Here is a 13,835-nt window from a genome sequence, read left to right on the forward strand (position 1 = left end):
GCCCACCCCTGACCTCTGGTGAGGGGAGAGGGACTGGAAACTGAGTTCAGTCACCAATGGCCAATAATTTACTTGATCATGCCTGTGTGGAAAAGCCTCTATAAAGCCCCAAAGAACAGGTTTGGAGAGCTTCTAGGTTGGTGAACACATGCAGGTGCTAGGAGAGGGCACACTCCAGAGAGGGCAGGGAAGCGCCTGGCCCTTCCGTATACCTTGCCCGTGTCTCTGCCATCTGGCAGTTCCTGAGTTGGATCCTTTGACAATAAACCAGTAATCTAGTGAGTAAACTGATTTCCTAAGTTCTATAAGCTGCTCTAGCGTATTACTCGAACCCAAGGAGGGGGTCATGGGAACCTCTGATTTATAGCCAGTTGTCAGAACACAGGTGACAACCTGGACTTGTGATGGCAGCTGAAGTGGGAGCAGTTTTGTGGGACTGAGCCTTTCACTTTTGAACCCTGATGTCTCCAGGTACATACCGTTGAATTGGGTTGATTGCTTGGTGGTATGGGAGAAAAACCGTATCAGAATCATACTGCTGGGAGTTCCCTTCATGGCTCAGCTGTTAACAAACCCGACCAGGATCCATGAGGATGCAGGTTCGATCCCTGGCCTCACTCAGTGGGTTAAGGATCTGGCATTGCTGTGAGCTGTGGTGTAGTAGGAGATGCGGCTCAGATCCTGTGTTGCTGTGGCTGTGTAGGCTGGTGGCTACAGCTCTGATTCAACCCCTAGCCTGGGAACTTCCATATGCCATGGGTGCGGTCCTAAAAAGCAAAAAAAAAAAAAAAAAAAGAATCATAGTGCCTTTTCCAGGAAGACTTCCCTATGGACCCTGACTCTGATGGCTCCACTCAACACCACATGTTGCTCCCCAAAGCCCAGTTTATGCCCCATGGGTGTTCACACTACTCTTGGTGGGTAGATCTAGAATCCACCCTCCCAGCCCAGAAATTAAGCTGGTGCCACCCCTTCCCCTGAATTCCTTTTGATCTATTGCTCTCAGGACATGGCTTTGCACTAGATCATGTTTAGCTGTGTTTTCTGATGATCTGGTGGCCAAATCTTAGTTTCCTTTCTGCTTCTAGCAATTTTCCACATACAAATGAGTGTGTTGGACTAAAACATTTTCTTTTAGAACTGTTAGTATAAGATGTTAAATTCCAAGTTGGCCTGGAATATTCCTAACACACCTCTGGTCTGGAGAACTCCTACACATCCCTCAAGGCCCAAGGGATATGTCACCTCATCTATCAAACCTTTCGGACCTTTGCATGCAAAATGAGCCATTTCCATTCTTTGCTACCACAGCACTTTACACACAGCCAACATGGCACTGTTTTGGGGTTTGGGACCCTGGAGACTCGGGATCTTTGAGTGCAGGGATGCTGGGTGGTACTATCACAGTGTCTCACAGTGCCTGGCCCAGGGAGGACAAATGAACTGAGGGAAAAATGAATCCCTCGGTTCACCAAGTTCATTTCCTTAACCATCTGCAGGGGGAAGGGAAGGAGGATGGGAGAGAAGCCTTCATGGTACCCGGAGAGGGGCTTTGGCTGCCCAGCTGTGTCAGTTCTGGGCCCACAGTCTAACTAAGGCAACAGTGGACATGCCCCAGGGGGACCTTAGCCACTATGTGGCTTGGGTTTCCCAGCCCCTCAATGTTTGGTCCTCTGTTCTGCTGAGGATGGGGGTGGAGAGATGGGCACAGGGGTTGAGGTTTGGACACAAGTAGCCTAACTAGCAGAAAGTTCTTCCCAAGCCTAGCTCAACTAGAAAGCTAGCTGTGTCCTGGTCTGCTGGCATCCTGGGGGATGGAGCTGGGTCTGGCTCCTCCAGCCCAGAGAGGCTGCGCATAGGACTAATTGGCTTGCCCTCCTTCCTCTGCCGCAGAAAGTCTTGGCTAATTTGCCGGAACGCTCTAGTTAAATGCCAATTACGACATTCTGTCCACTGCTCTCTTGCAATATATTAATATTGTAATTAAGCATTTATTGCCTGCGCAAATTAAAAATTAACTTAAACGGACAGCCTGGAAAACTGAGGAAGTGACCACTTAAACAACCAATTTGCATTTCATTCAAGATCTCATTCAGGTCTCAAGATCTAAACACAGTCTAGGGTGCTGGGTCTGGTCTTCCAGTGAGGGGTCCAGCCAGCTGCCAACAGCTGCTGGCTTCTCCTGCCCGCCCCAGTCCTAGGTGTGGAGGGCGTGGTCTTGACCCAGATGGGCCAGAGGGCTTTCTGCTTGGCAGCCAACTTTGCTCCCAGTATACTCATCCCTTTTTCTCAGGGGTGTATGGTGTGGATTACAGTGAAAGAAGATGCTGCCGGGGTTGGGAGGTGGTAGCTGGGAGGGGGCAGTCACCAAAGCCCCTGCTACTCCCACCCCAGGATCGATTTGTCCTGCATTCCAGCCCAGGAGATGGGAAGCAGATGGCGTTGGAGTGGGGAGGGGGGAGGTAACCAAGGAGCTAGGAGACCTTCCTTCGACTGGGGGCCCCTGGAGAAAGGGGGCGGGGTCTCTGAGAGCGCTTGCAGGGGATAGGCCGGCCAGTATTTCCCCCCTCCAAAAAAGATGAAAGGATAAAGCTCCCCCTCTTCCCTGTCCCCAGGGATCTGTCTAACACAACAGGTGTGACACTGCTGGTTTTCTTTTCCAAACAGACGTGGTGGGGGCTGGGGGGGGCGTGGCAAGAAGGAGCAGGACAGCGGGCAGTGGGGTGAGGGGAGGAATTGGAGGGGCCTGAGTAGGAGCCCTGGGGCAGGGGGACGGGGGTCTCCAGCCAGCACAGGACCCCCCCCCCCCACTTGGCCCCCAGGCTCCTTATTTGTTCCTGAGCAGCCACCCCTCCCGAGGCTTCTGTCCACGGTGCTCCCACTTGTATGGAAGATGGCTCAGCCCAGGAGCTGGGCGACCACTCAGGCGGGACCCTCACACTGGCCTTTGGGGCTCCTTCGCCTGTGCGAGGGGGCTCCTCTGGGGTCTGTGTCACTTTCCCAGAACCCTGGGACCTGGGCACGGGGGCTCTCTTCCTTTCGCTAGGATGCTGGTCTCACCCCAGCTGGGCCCTGTCCCCCTTCCACGGCTGTGGGGAAGGGCTCCGCCCCTGAGGGAGATGAGAGGAGTGACACGAGGCAACCAGAGTTGTTTTAAAGACTTTATTTATAAAAAAGTACATTTTTTTTCCTCAGTACATTTTCAACCCATCATTTTTTTTATACAAGTAAAAGGGGGTGATGCAAACACCCCCTGGGTTAGAACCAGGAGAATCTGCTGGGCCGTCCCCGGGACCAAAGACGAAAACAGTGACTAAGAAACTGAAGCAAAGGTAGTGTGTCAAACTTGGGGTGGGGGGCAGCTTCTCCTGGATTTTGTTTCCATTTATACAAAAAAAGAAAACCATTTTTTTTTTTTTTTTTTCCAGCCGAGAATCCCATTCCTCACAGCAGGAGTCGGAAGAGCAGCAGCACCGGGGCGGTGGGGCGGGTGCTCCTTGGGCCTTACACTCCATCAGGCAGCAGAGATGCTGCCGAAGCCCTCGCTGCCTGGGCCACCGCACAGGGGCCAGGGTGGGTCTCCCCACGGTGTGGGGCTGGAGGGACCCACCTGCTCCCTTCCAGGAGAGGGCTCCAGGTGGGAGAGGGCTCCTCGGAGGCCTCTGTCTGGCCCCCCAGCCTCCCCTCCTCCCAGGTGAGCTGCCCGCATCGCCTAACACAATCCCTGACTTCTCTGCTTGGATGAGGGAGAAAAAAACGTTTGCACCAGTGACTTGGGCACATAGGAGGGGGTTGGCAGAGGGAGCACGTGCCAGGGAAACAGGGCCCCTGTGAACCTCTGTGAGGACCCTGGCTCTGGGAAGTCACTGCTTTTCCTGAAGGGCTTTCAGCAGGACCAGCCCATGCCCCTGGCATGTCTGCAGGGCTGTAAGTAGCCAGGCTTGTGCGGGGCACTGGTGCTTGGGCCTGGCCGCAGGTGTGCGTCCCCGTGAACGCGTGGGCCGGGCTGCACGTGCGTGCCTGTGTTCCCCGATTCCGTGCTGCTGCTCTTCAGAGCCTTCTGATCAAAGGGGACTCGGAGGGTTCTGTTACACATTAGAACAATATCAAAATCTTAAGGAAATAGGGATATCGGTGAAGTGGGGGGGCAGGCAAGGACAGAGGGGCAACAAGAGGCAGGATGACAACTGGGGAGGCCTTGGCACAATGAAGACCAAGTTTATTTCATTTCCAGCAAAGGCAGAAGCTCAGCTCATGCTGGGGGCTCGGAGGAGAAGCAAGATGTCCTCATCTGGCCGCTGGGCAGGACCTCCACGTTGCCAGCCGGCTGTGGCCCAGCAGTAGCACTGCCCCACAAACTTGGGCCACAGAAGACCCCGTCTCCCCACACCCAAGTGCCGACCCCCGCCTCAGGTCCACTCTCAGCCCCGGGGTAGCAGCTGCCCTGCTGATGGGGCCCTCACAAGGCAGGAGCCTTCCAAGTGGCCCATGCATGGGGCTTGAACCCCACGATTTGTGCTTTGCTGGAGGAGAGGGCATGGAGGTGTCTTAAGGGGGGGACTCAGTGCTTTGGCTAGGCCCCGGGGGCCTCCTAAGTCCATCACATAATAAAGAAGAGGGGGTGGCAGTGCAGGATAAGGGACACACGAGAGGAGGAGTCCTTTCAGTCTTCAAGGGGACAGAGAATGCCTCCATCAGGCAAGCCCCTGGGATTGCCTCCTGCCTGGGGGCGGGCGAGGGGACCAAGCAGAGGGACCAGAGTGGTGTGAGGTGGGATGGGGCAGTGATGTGACATGGAAAAGGTCCTCTGCCCTGGGAGGGGGGAGGGGGGCGGACACTAACACTGCTGGGAGATGCAGCCCAGCTCCTCCATCCCCCTCTGCCCTGTGGCTAGAAAGACCCCAGAATTTTCTCCCAACTCCACCCCATCCAGTACCCCCAATGCCAAGAGAGGGGAGATCTGCCCCAGGGCTGGCATGGCTTCAGACTTCTGCTACGTGGCTACTGGGTGGTCTGGGCTGGGGCTAGGGCAGTGGGGGCTGGGAGAGGAGGGTCGCCCAGCTAGTGGGTCCAGGGTTGCCAGGGCAGAGATGGAGCTGGCTGGGGGTTCAACAGCAGCACCAGGGAGGGGAGGAGTAGGGCGGGGGCTGGGGGCTCCCTTGGGAAGCCCATGGCAGGGTAGGTTGGTGCCCGTGGGGCACAGAGTGGTCTGCCTCCCTCCCCTCAACACTTGCCATCCCACAGAGCCCCTGCACCCTGGGCTGAGTTAACCAGAATCCTAATGGGCAGGCCTGAACCTGCCTCTCCCATCCCAGGGTCTTTCCCATCTAGAGTGCTGGAGGGCTGGGGTGAGCAGATGGAGGAACTGAGGCACTTTGAGCTGGGGGAACTGAGTGAGAGCTGGGAGGGGCCTTCCTCCACAGTCCAGACGGGAAAACCATCAGTCTTGGGTGACCGACAGGCCCCCAGGGCCCCGTTCAAGAAGGGAATGGACGATTCAAAGGGAAAGCTTCTCCACGGTCCCCCCGCAGCCCCAATCCGGAATGGAGACCAGGGAGAGCTGAGCAGGATGGGAGGGTGCCGAGCAGGAGCTTCTGACTCAGGATCCCCGGCCACCTGCTCTCATCGCACTTCCCCACTTCCCGGCAGGCCTGGAACCTCTACACTGACACCGACGACCCTCCGGAGTCTCAGCGGACTCCGCCCGCTTCCCCTGTGCCAGCTTCCTTCTCCGATGCCCTTCCTGTGGACACTCCTGTGCCTGGCACTCCCGGAGGTAATTCCCTCCTGGGCTCCCAGCTCTGACTCCCAGAGAGAATCAAGAGCTGCTAGCACTTGACAGGGAAGGCAGAAATCGGAGAAACTTCCATGCTGTAAGAAGCGGTTCAGGGCCAGCCTGAGTGAGACCCGAGGGTGGAGGCGCCGAGGGGCCTCATCTCAGCTATATCCCTGGAAGCTTCGGAAGGCTGTCCCCATCCTCAGCGGGAAGGAAGGGGGAAGAGGTGGAACGGCGAGGTGACCTTGGGCAGTGTCCAGCCTGGGTAAGGCATGTGACCCCAGGGGGAGCACAGGGGTAGACACGAGTGGCGTTTATGTGCATGTAGGTGTGTGGACATGTTGGCAGAGGTACGGGAAGTCACGTGGGCCAGGTCTACCTGGTGACCCGCTCTGTGGGAGCAGGCACACCAGAACCGAGCCAACGAAACTCTGGAGGCCAGTGAGGAAAAAAAATGCAACACCAACCCTGCCAGGAAAACACGCTGCTCAAGGCCCGGGGTGGGGACCTCAACTTGATTCACTTAACAAACATGGACAACCCTGGCTGCTTTGGAAAAGCCACCCCCCCCACCCCCTACCTCTTGGGTGCAAAGGCTGCCTAGACTGGGGGTCCAAACTCCCACTGCGTCAGCTCATGGTGGGATTGGGGGTGGGGGTGTGCCGGGTTCCCTCTCCTGGGGAAAAAGGAGCAGCATCGGGGGTCTGGGGACGGCAGGGGTGGGGCTTTTCCTCTTGGAGCCCCTTCAGCCCTCCGCCCGCAAGGAGGGGACACACACAAATTCCAGTGTTGGGGGCGGGGGAGGGCTGGCTCCCCAAGCCCTGGGGGCACGCCCGGGTACACAAGACGAGAAAATGGGGCTCCCGCAGAGGGTGGCAGGTGGGGTCAGAGGAGAAAGGGATCAGCAACACCGAAGCCACAGTGAACACAACACCATGGGGGACGCAGGGGATGGGAGGGAACCAAGACAAAGCCTGGGCGGGCGTCCTGGGCTCCCTGGTGCCCCAGGAGCTGGGGGCCAGCTTTGGGCAGCTGGGTGAGTCTCTGGCAAGCTCCTGGAGGAGTGGGCGGTGGGGGGTGGGCAGGGGGCGTGCGGGTGGGGGCTGGGACGGAGGCTCTGGAGAGGGGGGCTACACGTACCACTCCTTCTTGGAAATGAAAGACCCGTCGTTCTGAGAAACCATGTTCTCGGCCAAGTCCAGCTGCTCAGGGTCGTACTGGTAGCCCAGAGTCCGGTCCCCGTAGCCGTCCTGACGGGCCTCTGCCTCATCCACGGTGAAGTAGGGCCGCTTGGCATCCTCGTCGTATTTGGGGTGGGGGCCACCCACCTTGCGCTCACCCCCTCCGCCCTCCTCCTCCTCTTCCTCCTCGTAGCTGCTTCCACCCAGGGGACCGGCTTTCTTCTCGTCGTCCGAGTCCTCGGGGTACTGCAGGTTCTGGGCCATGGGCGGGTGGTGCTGGGGGATGCCCGCCTTGCTGTAGCCATTGCCGTATACGTGCTTCTTGGTGCTGTAGTCACCCTTGAAGGTGTGACGGCGCCGGCGCAGTGCCACCACGATCCCGCCGACCACAAATAGCACCAGCAGGATGCTGCCCACCACGCCCCCAATGATGGCCGTGGGCACCTGCCCTGCACGCCGCCCGTGTTCGGGAGGAGACGGGGTGTAGGGGAACTCTGGGTGAGGAAAAGAGATGGAGGGGACAGTCAGTGTCTGCTCCTGAGGAGTCAGCAGGGGTGGCAGAGAGGGAAAGAGGGAGGGAGGCAGGGGAGGAAAAGCCAGGGAGTGGGCCCAGGGCCCAAGGCCAGCTCGGTTCCACAGCACCCCAGCACCACCCTCCAGCAGCCGCAGTGATGGTAGCTGGACGAGAGATGAGAGAGGCAGAGACAGTCCGGTGGTCTCAGAACCTCCGCGCTGTCTTTCTCCTTGGACGTGGTACCCGCCCACCCATGACCCAGTGTCCTCCAGAAGCCAGTAACCACCATGACACCCCGTGGAAGAGGTCTGCTATTAATTTCCATCCAGCACGCGAAGAGTCAGGCTTAGAGAGGTTAAACAACTTGCCCGAGGCCACCAGCCAGAGATGCATCGTTGGTTCTCTCGCACGCAAAGTCTGTGCAAATGTCACTGCCCCTCTGCCTGACACCTGCTGGTAACTGCCCCAGCACCGTACCTTGGCTTCTGAGATTCGGATCCTGGAGCAGACTGGGTGCCCCAGGCTTGATGTCATCTGGTCCCAGGGTGCAGGGAAGAGGATGACCTGGGCTCCCAGGTGCTGGCCCTGTAGATGCCCCATAACTGCCAGAAACCCGGGGTTGTGGTTCTTGGCTGTGGCCTGACCCAGCGGGGCTAAGTGGGGGCGGGGTGTGCAGCCGACCCAGGCTATGAGCATAAGATGCTCAATGTGGCCCCATCGAAAGTGGGTATGGGAGCATGTGAGCAGCAAAGATGACAAGTATCCACAAGAGAGCACGCTTGCGGGCACACGCCCTCATTGTCACCACCAGCCCACACATCTGAGGTAAGGAACGTGTGTGCAAACATGTGCCCACTGAGAACAGAGTAGAAACAAGAAGCCAGAGGAGGGAAAAGAGAAAGGAGGCAGGTGGGCAGGCAGAGAAGGTGACTGCTGGGGGACTGGGCCAGAGGCCACAGGGGTCCCCAGGTGAGGCCGAGGGAGGCGGTTCCCAGCGCCACCACAGGGTGGCACCGGAGACCGCAGCTGGCCTTGGACAGCAGGCGCCGGTAGACAGGTCCAGGGCAGGCCTGGAAGGCTGACCTCGGCTGCTCTCAGCCCTCCTCTCTTCAGGCCAAGGGAGAGGGTCGATTTGGGCCCAGGTTCTGGCCTCTGGGAATTGGTTTCTGCCAGCTCACTCCCTGATTCAGCATCACTCACTCCATGGGAATCCTGTTCTTCCTATGAGACCAGTCCCTCCTCCCAGAGGTGGAGCCTGTCTTGTGTGTGAGCCGGTGGGGGGCGGCGGTGGTGGGGGGGAAACAGCAGGGCGGGAGGGTGCTGTCTGCAGGGCTGGGGGTGGGGTGGGTAAAGATTCTGAAAGAGAAGACAAAGGGCCTTCCAGGAGTTCAGGCTGGAAGGGCTCATGGAAACGTGGGGCCAAAGAAGGGAGGCGATTCGCCCAAGTCACATGGCTATGGCTAAGCTGGGACCACCCAGAGGCTCCCGCAGGCGGGAGCTGGCAGAGGGAAGCAGGAGTATTGAAGGCTCAGCTTCCCACTTGTCACCACTGTGTCCTCAGTGCAGGTCACTGAGTGGCTGCCCAATAAATATTTATTGAATATCTGTCCTCACCGCCCACTTCCAGAACAGTCTCCCTGAACCTCAAGCTTCTTCTTCTGGTTCACCAGGTCCCATCTGTTTTACTGCCTCGAAAAGGGCTGCACACCTGCTCTCCATGAGGTGGGAGCTGCCACCACAAGAAATGCCCAAGAGGCAGCTGGCAGGAACCTAGCCGCCTCTGTGCTTTCAACCTGACGGCTCCCTCTTCAGTTCTTACCCCATACCTGCGTGCTCTCTCCTCTTGCCACCTGCCTCATCATCGCTCCATCCACCCACCCACCCACTCATCCACTCAGCAAACACGTATCGAGCATCTATTTCGCTAATCCGGGAGACAAAGAACCCACGGCCCAGCTGAGGGACCAAATGACTCTCTTAGAGGCAAAGCAGTGTGTGGATGTCGAGGGCGCTGGCAGATGGGTGCTTCGGGAGTGTGGGGAAGAGAGGACCGTGGCCTGGAGTTTGAAAAGGCTTCTTGGAGGAGAGAAGACTTAGGCCAAGGCTTGAAGGATGACTAGGACTTGGAGAGGCTGGCAGAATAAGGAAGGCACCGAGTAGAGGGACCGGGCCTTTCCTTTCGACGTGTTTCCTACAAACAAAAGGGGCCCCTGACCCTCAGCTTTATTTTCCAAGTGTTCTGTCTGGGCCTTCTCTCTGCTCCAGCCATCTGGTTGGAGGCTCCATCCTTGGACCTTCAGCCGGTACCCTCTACTTTCCTTCCTAGGGATAGACCTGGTGTCAGTGTCAGAAATGACCTGGATCCTGCTGGCACAGCAAACCATTTCGGGTAGCAGGCTCTCATTGAACTTTGGGGCTTTATCTTTAAAGGCCTCAGCAGTTCCCAAGCAGTGGCCATAGAACTGCAAGTCATTGGCTCCGAGGGTTTGCAAAAATACTGGGGTCAAACCTTTCAGGAAATGTTGGTGTGCACAGAGCATCAGAGCCCTTCATCTTCGCAAACACACTGAACTGTAAGAGGAACAGGAAGTGTTTCCCAACCTACTGGAACCCAACCCCACCCCTCCTGACTCAAGGACCATTCACAGGACCAGTATTTGGGGACACACTTAGCAAACTCTTCTATTCAGCACATCCTCATTCTGGAATTCTCTTTGCCCCCTTAAAACCCATCTTGCTCACCCTGGCTCACCACCTTCCCTTCCTCTTGTTCAACAGCACATCTCCCACCACCATTCATCTACTCTGCCAGCTTAGACTCCCATTCACCTGTGACTCTTCCTTTACCTCTTGGGTGGAGATTTCAGCATCAAATCTTATTGACTCTTCCTATTCGATAGCTTCTCATTTGATGCCAGGTCTTACTGTTATAGGAGATCCCTCAATTTCCCACCTTCATTTGGTCTCTGCCCCCCTTTAGTCACTTCATCCATAGTCACCAGCTTAATTTTCACTATGTGGACACCACCACTCCCTTTCTCAAACACTAGCAATGACTCCCCCACTGCCCGTTAGACCACGCCGGTCTTCAAAGCTCGCATCATGAAACTTGATCTTGGGTTTGGCCAACTCACCGTTTTTGCTGTTCAAGTTGACTGTTTACTGCAAACTTTTGCTCATGCTGTTCCCCCTATCAAGAATGCCCTTCCTCATCCCCTGTGGCCTATTTCAGTGCCTCAGTCCTGTCTTTGTGTGGTCGTCTCTTCTCCAGCTCACACTTACCTTTTCTCTTTAGAATTTTTACATACTAGTGGTCTGTAGCTCTCGTTCTGGTATAAACAATAGCTTATTCCCTTCCATTAATCATATACTAATGTATTACAGTAAAGCCTGTGATAGGACACCCTGCAGTAAATGCAAATTAGGGTCTACCATGATTGGCTCTGGTCTTTCTGGCAGCTCTCAAGTGGCTAAAGTTCTTCTCTTCTCCAGGAACAGGGAGAGGGGTTGAGGAAGTGGCAGCGTCTTGGTAATTTGGGATTGACCCAATTTAGTGTGTTCCAGTTGTGTACAATATTAGTTCCACTATATTTACTCTTATGCTTTTTTTTGTAGCCGAGACCCAAGGAAAAGCAAATCTCTCCCACATTTTCCTGAACTAGATTGAATTTTTTGGACCCCATAATCATAGCCTGGTAGAGCTGCACGAAAGTGGCTGGTGGCCCAAACTAGTCTGCAAATTTGTGTTCAGAGTCAATCTAGAACCTGATCTCTTCTCACTGCCTCCATCATTACCAGCCTGTTCCCAGCCACTATCATCTCTCACTGGGATTATTGCAGTAGCCGCCTAACTGGCTTTCCCAATTCTACACTTTTCCACTATAAACTCATTTCCCCACTGCAGCCACAGAGATCCTGTTAGGTCTGAGAGCTGAAAATGCTCCACATGATCTATGCCTCTGCCTCCATCTCTGGCTTTCCTCCCAGCTGGCTCCCCTCTCAGCTTCCTCAGGGCCTTTGCACGGGCGGCTCTGGAACCAGGAAGGCTTCTCCCCTGGTGTCCCATGTTCACTCCCTCGCCTTTCAGGACTTGGCTCAAACTTCTCATCAAGGCCACCTTCTCACTGAGGTCTTCCTTGACTCCTTCTTGAAAATCACAGCTCACAAACCCTCGCCCCAGGCCCTCGGGAACCCCTAACTCTGCTTTGCTTTTTTCCCATGTCACCTTCAAAATGACTACATAATTTTTCAAATGTATCTTATCTGTTACTTGTTGTCTGTCCTCCTGTGCTGAAGTGTAAGCTTCATGGGGACAGGGACTTTGCGTGGCTTCACTGATGTACCTGCCGGCACCGAGACTGCCTGGCACATGGCTGAAGCTCAAGAACGTTTGGTGAGTGAGTTCTATGGAAGCAAGGCCATGACTTCAAGGTGAGCCACTGGGTCTCTTTCTCCTCCAGGGCCTTCTGTTTAATTCCCACCACTCCCCCAAGTTCTAAGTAGGTTTATTCTTTCTTGGAGATTTTTGGGAACCCTGGTTATTTTGCCTAGTTGAGGGCCAGGCCTGCCTAAAAGAAGATTGGCTAAGCAAACGTCCAGCTCTGCAGGCTTCAAAGTGAAGACGCCGAGTGAGGGTGTGGAGGGAGTGGATATGGGGACTCATTTGTAAGCAGAGGTGGCTGTCTGCTGTGGAACGGAGTGCCCTCCCCTCCTACCCCTCCAGCTGTCACATTCAGCCAGTAGCTCCTGTCTCTGTGCCAGGAGCAGAGCCTCAAAGGGCGCAGCTGGCGGGAGAGAGAAGAGCTGGGCCGTGGGGGGGTCATGTGCGCTTCCTGGTGGGGGCCCAGCCGGCTCCCCTTGCTTCCTTTTAAAAGAGGGCAGCCCGGCCCCACTGCTGAAGGGTTGCAGCCTCCCCTCTGGGATCCCAGTCTTGCTGGGACCCTGAGACAGTGGGGGCTTTGCATTCCTTTGGGGCCCTGGTCTGTTGACTGGGGTGGGTAGGCTGGTACGGGGGCTTGGGATGGATGGGAGGTGAAGTGAAGGTTAGAGTTTACAGCCTGATTCTAGGATCTGGAGGAGGTTTGGGGTCAAAGAGAATATTTGGGCTTCTAAAACCAATGCCTGCAGCTTCCGCCAGGCTGGCGGGCAATGCTCTGGCGCCAGGCTAGGCCAGGAAGCATGAGAACTACACCTCCCAGCATGCAGTGCTGCTGGCCAGGGAGGGTGGGAAGGCCTGAGGTCAAGATCTGGGAAGCCCTTCTTCTCCTGCAGCTGCAGCAGCTGTGCACCGCCGAGACCAGTGGGCAGGGGCTCCTCCCGCCAGAGGAGGACAGGAATCCTCCCAGGGCTGCGAGCTGCTGCCTCCTCACAGGCTCCCCACCACGCTGCCCTCTCGGCCCCAGAGGTGGGCAAGTTTGCCCACAGCACAGCCACGGGCCCCCTCCTGCACCCTCAGCACCCAGACATCATTTGCCTGCTTGCTGGTGCATGTTTACACACGCAGAGGCACACGCCCACACTCATGCCTGGGCACGCACACACGCAGGCTCACACCACCCCCCTTCCTTCCAGATGGAGCCTGAAGCCCCACCAACCCTTGGTCTGAAGGACTCCCGCCCTCCTGCGCAGAGCCTATTGCCTTTGCCCCGCACGGCTGAGCTGGCGCTGCACTGGAAGTGGAAATTGGCACAGACTCCCTGCACTCCAGTGGCCTTCCCCGCCCTGCTCCGGGGAGTGCCCTGGACACTCTTCTCCAGGCACCCCCAGTCCCAGGGACAGCCACTGCCTCCTTTGGCCACTTTAGTCTGGTCAAGGCCATCCCTTGCATCCCTCCCCACCCTCAGCATGGCCCCCAGGGGCCGAAGGGAGGGGACCTTATGAGTTTGTTTTGTGACTATTGGGCCAACCCCATGACATTGCTCCTGGGAAATGGGCTTCTCAGAGGGCCCCAGGCCCCTGGAAGTGTACCTGCAAATTATGGTGAATTTGTTTTCTCTGATTTCTCAGCCGCATGGCTGCAGCCTGGACTTGTTTGTTTCTCTCTAGGAAAACCCTCATTGTACACATGGCCCCTAACTGGTCCCCAGTGCCATCCACGCATCCTCCCAGGCACTCAGTGTGAACCAAGCGAAGCTGCTTCTCTGCTGAGAACCCTTCAGAGGCTCCCTGTGGTCAGGAGAGAGGAAGCCCCACTCTCTCTGTTCCTACCCACTCAGCTCCAAGCCATTCTTTCCCACACACATCCCCTGCCCGGGAACCCCTGCCCTCTACGGCTGCCCACCCATGCACGCTGGTGGGAACAGCTCAAAGGTCATCTTCCCCCGGATCTGAGACCCGGAGAAACCTACGCCCAAGTGTGTCTGTG

At 56.6% G+C, this 13,835-nt stretch overlaps 1 protein-coding gene across 2 annotated transcripts in view; it reads right to left on the reverse strand.

Moving 5' to 3' along the window:
• The window catches only part of NECTIN1 (poliovirus receptor-related 1 (herpesvirus entry mediator C)), a 68,013-nt gene continuing 57,330 nt past the window's right edge, over nucleotides 3,153-13,835 (reverse strand). The window contains exon 6 of one of the 2 annotated variants that reach the window (XM_021102215.1): nucleotides 3,153-7,451. In XM_021102215.1, coding sequence (XP_020957874.1) covers nucleotides 6,907-7,451 — 545 coding nt within the window. In that variant the 3' untranslated portion in view covers nucleotides 3,153-6,906. 2 annotated transcript variants of the gene reach the window in all.

This window comes from Sus scrofa, chromosome 9 (assembly GCF_000003025.6).
Source record: "Sus scrofa isolate TJ Tabasco breed Duroc chromosome 9, Sscrofa11.1, whole genome shotgun sequence".
Taxonomy (NCBI): Eukaryota; Metazoa; Chordata; class Mammalia; order Artiodactyla; family Suidae; genus Sus; species Sus scrofa.